This window comes from Manacus vitellinus, unplaced genomic scaffold, assembly GCF_001715985.3.
Source record: "Manacus vitellinus isolate BGI_N305 unplaced genomic scaffold, ASM171598v3 scaffold_103_pilon, whole genome shotgun sequence".
Classification (NCBI taxonomy): Eukaryota; Metazoa; Chordata; class Aves; order Passeriformes; family Pipridae; genus Manacus; species Manacus vitellinus.
In genome coordinates this window covers 360087-366221 of record NW_021938814.1, presented here as the reverse complement: position 1 = coordinate 366221, position 6135 = coordinate 360087, and the positions used below count along the sequence as shown (strand labels likewise).

Below are 6135 nucleotides of genomic sequence, written 5' to 3'. Positions count from 1 at the left end.
AGGCCAGGTTGGACAGGGCTTGGAGCAACCTGGGTTAGTGAAAGGTGTCCCTGCCCATGGCAGGGGGTAGAACAAGACAGGCTTTAATGTCCCTTCCAACCCAAACCATTCTGGGATTCTAGGAATTGCCACAGCAGAGCCATTCCAGTGCACTCAAGTGTTAGGAACTGGCATTGAATGAACTCTTCCCTCTGCTGACTGCATTTGATGCCAGAAGCAGTGTGTGCTCCATCTCAGAGCGATCCAGCATCTCCACAAGCCTCCACACTCCCCTTGGTCCAGAGGAGCAATATGGGAGCTCCCTCTGCTGCCTTGTCCAGCCTGCACCCTCCCTGTAGCCTGGGCTTGCTCCAGCCTCCCTCTGCCACAGCCTGGCAACACCAGGCTGCTGCAAGCAGCAAGGAGTGGCTACTCCCTAAAAATCTGGAACCATCTCAGAGACTGTTTCGTGGCATTTTACAGGAGATGATGTGTTGTCTCAAGTCTCCCCAGGTAGAAGCGACAGGAGGAGAGGAAACAGCTTCAGACTGCACCAGGGGAGGTTTAGGTTGGATATTAGGGGAAATTTCTTCATGGAAGGGGTTGTCCAGCCCATGGCAGTGGTGGAGTCCCCATCCCTGGAAGGATTTCAAAGCCCTGTGGATGTGGCACTTGGGGACATGGGTCAGTGGTGGCCCTGGCAGTGCTGGGGGATGGTTGGACTCGATCTCAGAGGGTTTTCCCAACCTGAATGATTCTGTGATTCTAAGTTGCAAGGCTGGTAATTCTTTTCTTCCTGCTCAGTGATTGAGCAGAGGTGATTAAATTGTAATTAAACAACACGTGATGGGATTGATTGGCCTGCAGGTGTCGTCTCCCCCCTCAAAGCCCAGGTTCATTCACTGCAGGAGCCTGACACGTGCTTCATTCCACCTCCCCATCCCTCAGACAGGGATGCTGTGGGGATGCTCACAGGAGGAGCTGCTCCTGTGCCTGTGGAGCAGTGGGCACATGGGCACTGTGCTCTCTTCATCCCTGGTCACTGCAGCTTTTTCCAGCTGCAGATGCTGATGCAAAGCTCACCTTCCCTGTGACACCCCAAATATCTGTGCTCCATTGAGCTGCACAGCTTTGTTCAGTGCCAGTGGAGAACTTTACACAGCTTTAAAGCTCTTCCAGGGGAAAAAAAAAAGGAATTATCTGTCATGAGCATGTCCCTCTGAGCATCAAATTTCTCTTCCTGAGCTGCTCTGCCAATCTCCAGTGGCAGAAATGCTCCTGACACCGAGTGTGGGATTCAACATGAAGGACCAGCCAACCTTCAAATACACCCTTGTGGTATCCAGCCTGAACCCTTTCCTGCCTGCTGTGCTTCTGGGAACATCAGCAGAGCCCTCAGGCACCAGTAAACACACTTGTGCTCCTCTGCTGGGATGCTGGAATGTGATCCCTTGGAGAACCAGCCGTGGCTGCGAGAAGATGTGCCTTAGTGTGCAACCTGGGCAACCCCAGGCAGAGCTCTATGTGCTGTAGGGAGCCCAGCCAAAGGCCAGCAGGATTTATTTATCTCCTCTCCCTGGCACTTCTCTGCCCCTGAGGTGGAGAAAATGAGGCAGTTCTGCAGTATGGGCATCTCAGACAGATCCTTAGAGCTGCAGCTGGGGGAGGTGGTGTGTTCATTCCTCTTGGAAATACCAAATTACCAGGGTCCTTATCCAGGTAGTGTTGGGTACAGAGCCAACCCCACAACCCAGCTCCATGCCAAGGATGGATAGGGCACTTGTGTGTCTATGGAAGTGGGCATTTTCTTTGCAGGAATCTCATAAGCTATCATTTGGAAGCTGTCTTAATTAAAGACAGGGCGTGGAACTGTCCTACTGCTTTGAATAGTGGGTTAATAATTTTGAGCTAAACAAGGCTTGTTGGAACAGGTTACCCAGAGAGATTGTGGACTCCTCATCCCTGGAAGTGTCCAAGGCCAGGTTGGACAGGGCTTGGAGCAACCTGGGAGAGTGGAAGGTGTCCCTGCCCAGGCAGAGGGGTGGACAAGATGGTCCTTAAGGTCCCTTCCAACCCAAACCATTCTGGGATTCTCTGTTGTTGTTCACCAGGTTTTCAAAGATCTGGAATTCAGAGTCTTGGCCAGTTCTGCCTTTTTCTGTTCCCCTGAGTCTCTGTCTCCCTTCACATGCCCTGACCCCATCCCTGTGCCCGCACAGCACCGAAGCCCTTTGGCTCCCCATCTCCCAAAACCCCAAGGAGAGCTGAGCCCCCCCTGCTCTCCCTGTCCCCTCGCAGGTGGTGCGGGACCAGATCTCCCACTGCACGGTGAAGCTGCGCCAGACCACGGGCCTGATGGAATATTGCCTGGAGGTCATCAAGGAGAACGATCCCAGCGGGTTCCTGCAGGTTGGTGAGCGGGAAAGGCGCTGCAGGGCCGAGGGTAAGAGGCTGTCCTGGCTTTTCCAGCCATAAAATCAAGGGCCAGCCTCTCATCACCTCCAGGTTTGCAGCAGGAACAGGGTAGGGACGTTTCTTACCCTCACTGGAGGAACAGAAGGTTTTGGGGATAAATTTGGGATTTAGCAGGAGGTGGTGGGTGGTGTCTCTCTGGAGCAGGGATCAGAACGTGCTGCCTCGTGGCTCTCCATTGGGAGACCAACATAACAGCCCTTGGGAACTGCATCCCACTGCTCATTCCTGGGCTGGTCCCTTTGGTACCAGATCCTGCCTTTAAATAATCCCCAGAGCCCCTGGGTTCCCTCTGCCAACTGAGCCTGCAGGGCAGGGCGATGCTGGAAACCACGTGTGACATCCCAGCCTTTGGGAGGCAGAGGGAGGGAGGAGAGCAGGGCAGGGGCACGGCACAGCACACATCCCAGTGATCCATGGTGGCTGAGGGTGTTCCTTGTCCCCAGATCTCTGATGCTCTCATCAGGAGAGTGCACCTGACCGAGGACCAGTGGGGAAAGGGGACACTCACCCCCCGCATGACCACGGACTTCGACCTGAACCTCGACAACGCCCCTCTGCTCCAGTCCATCCACCAGCTGGACTTTGTCCAGATGAAAGGTAAGGATATCTCCAATGCCTTTCAGAAGCCCATGTCTTCCCATTCCATGCAGCTCCTCACAGGGAAGGGGCAGGAGAGGAGCGTTTCTCACCTTCTCCCAGCAGGACTGGGCACCCCACACCCTGAGTTATGCCCGTTCCTGTGTGTTTTCCACCCCTGGGCCAACCATCTGCCTCCCTGTCTCAGATCCCTGGGCACCTGTCTGCCAAACTAGGGTGCCTGGAACTTGGCTTTGCCTGGAAAAGCAGTCCCAGTGCATTAGAAAGTTATTAGTGCATTAAAAAGTGCAATAGAAAGTGCTCTGCAGGTTGGGACGTGTATCTTGGGAACAGCACAAAGCTGTTCCCAAAGCTCTGCTCACATACCCACACTCACTCAGTGCTGAGCAGCATCTGGCATGGACCAGATGTCCCTCCAAGCACACAGAGCCACGTCACTCAGCTTGGGGACTCCTCTCCCTCCCCTCTCCTCGCTGTTGGTTTGGACTTTCCTTTTGGTTTAAATTTCCTCCCCGTTCTCCGTTCCCTCTGTGCTCTCTCTCCTGTACCACCAAGAGCTGCTGCAACCTGTGAGCAATTTGGGATTTAGCAAGCTCAAGGAAGCTGAAGAAGGTGCAAAAAGGGCTGTGGACACACAGGGAAGCTCAGGAGGACATTGAACATGGGCTGTACCTTCAGCTGGTGCAGATGAGTTGCATGGGGAAAGGGCCACCAGCTGCAGGTCTGTCCCGGCTCTTCACTTCCATCACAGCTGGAATTCCTGGCTTGGGAGCTGTTTGCACACCCCAACGTGTCTCAGTGGTCAGGGAGAGGAAGGCTGATGACCACAGGGCTCCACTGTCACAATAATGAGCATCTTCAGATCGTGGCCCTGCTGGCCCTTGCAGCAGTGAGGAGGGGCCGTGGCTGCTCGTGGTTGCTCATCGTTAGCCCGGCTGTTAATTTGAAATGTCAGTGATATTTTGTGGTAGGAAGCCCAGGGAGGGCTGGATTGCTATTTTACATTAGCCCTCCCTTCCTGCAATTTAGCCCAGAGGGTTATTTTTAATTAATAAGAGCAAATCTGCTGCTGGTTTAGCCGCCCACCCTCCTCTCATCATCTCCCTCCTCCTCTCAGCTCACCCTCGCCGTGGAAATAAGTTGTTGGTTTTTTTAGACCAGCAGAAGGTGGGGTTTGGATCCCAAATCTGTGTTGCAGCACTGGGGGAGGGAGGGCAACACCTGAGGTCTTGATGAAGGGTGAGGAACAGGTAGTCTGGCAGTTCCTGAGGGTCCAGCCCAGGAGGTGGAGGAGTCACAGCGGGGGAAAGCTGAGCCTTTGCCAGCAAGTCCATCTTTTTTCTCCCAGGCATCCATGGCTCTCCTCCACATCTTGTCTGGATTCTCTGTTGTCCCTGGCTCTTGTCACTTTGGGCAGTGAGGATGAGGATGGTGGAGGAGCAGCTCTGTTGAGAGGAGATGTGTCAGTGGACACCTCCCTTCCCTGTCATGCTGTCCCCCTTCCATGCTTTTCAGAGCGTGGGGTCAGAGACAGGACTGCATGACACACATGGAGATTCCCAAACACAGCAGAAAAAAACCTGGGAGTCCTTTCTGCCCCCTGTGTAGCTGATGGGAGCCATAGGGGGTACTCAGCCCCTCAGCTTCAGGTCCTCTCCTTTTTGTTACAGTGAATTTATTTAATGGAAAAGCAGAGCCACTCAGGGCTCTGTGGAGCTTTGGGAGAGTGTCCCAGGTTTGGGATTGGCTTCTCTATATCAGGTGTATTGCTGTGCTGCCAAAATTCCCCAAAATTAATTAGAAAACAGGAATAAACCAGCGAAGCTCTGGGGAAACCTCAGCTTCAGCAGGCTGTGAGGTGGAGGAATTCGGAGTCCTTTCTGCTTCCTTTCCACCTCACGCCCTCCAGACCACAGTTACACCCCTAGTGCTACCTTCACAGCCAGGCAATAAGTGCATCCCAATAAATGCATCCTCCTCCCCCCGTGTGGTGCCAGCAGCCAGGGTTCCACTGATTTGGGTTTAGTTTCCTCCCCAGTGCCGGCCCCGCCGATCCTGCAGCTGGAGGAGTGCTGCACCCACAACAACAGTGCCACCCTGTCCTGGAAGCAGCCCCCCTTGTCCACGGTGCAGGTGGAAGGATACATCCTGGAGCTGGATGATGGGAACGGCGGCCAGTTCAGGGTGAGTGCTCGGAGCAGGTCCCAGAGGGAAGGGGATGCTCCTGTCTCTGGTATTTCCCTGCTGTGAAGTGACCTCAGAGTTCCTCGGACTTCTTGCAAGTCCCCTGTTCCCTGGAAAGGGGAATGGCTTCCCACTGCCATTTGGGATATTGGGAAGGAATTCCTGGCTGTGAGGGTGAGGAGGCTTTGGGACAGGTTGCCCAGAGAAGCTGTGGCTGCCCCTGGATCCCTGGAAGTGTCCAAGGCCAGGCTGGAGCAACCTGGGCTAGTGGAAGGTGTCCCTGCCTGTGGCAGGGGGTGGAAAAACATGATCTTTAAGGTCCCCCTTCCAACCCAAACCATTCTGGTATTCCATGATTGTATGAACCTCCATATTTTTAGGTTGCTGAATATTTCATGCAAGGTATGCTAATTGCTGTGAAAACTTCATGCTTTGCCAGCTGCCAGCAAGCACAGAGGTGTTTCAGGCCCGAGGGCTTTTAAATTGCTGTAATTACACAATTAAAATATGATTTTTCTCTGATCCGACACGCTGATAATTATCCTGGCATGTTCACATCCACCCAGAGCAGGCACAGGGACCAGCCCATGGTGCTCTGAATTCATCCACAGAAAACTCAGGCAGGCAGGAGCCAGAGCAGAGTCCAGGTGGAAGAGAGGTGACATGGGTGGGATCTGGAGAGAGAAGGGAGCAGGAGGCTGGGTGTGGGGAGACCAAGGCTCAGTGCTTGCCTCTGATAGTATTCCTTCCCAATATCCCATCTATTCCTGCCCTCTGGCAGTTTGAAGCCATTCCCCCTTGTCCTGTCCCTCCAGGCTCTTGTTCTAAGTCCCTCTCCAGCTCTCTTGGAGAGGCACTTTTAGGCACTGGAAGGGGCTCTCAGGTCTCCCTGGAGCCTTC

General features: G+C 53.9%; 1 protein-coding gene across 1 annotated transcript in view; it reads left to right on the top strand.

The window, feature by feature from the left end:
• TRIM9 (tripartite motif containing 9) overlaps positions 1-6135 on the top strand; it is a 29021-nt gene that overhangs the window by 7459 nt on the left and 15427 nt on the right. The window contains exons 4-6 of the mRNA XM_029963618.1: positions 2278-2388; positions 2898-3051; positions 5090-5235. Of these exons, the coding sequence (XP_029819478.1) occupies positions 2278-2388; positions 2898-3051; positions 5090-5235 (411 nt within the window). The remainder of the gene's footprint in view (positions 1-2277; positions 2389-2897; positions 3052-5089; positions 5236-6135) is intronic.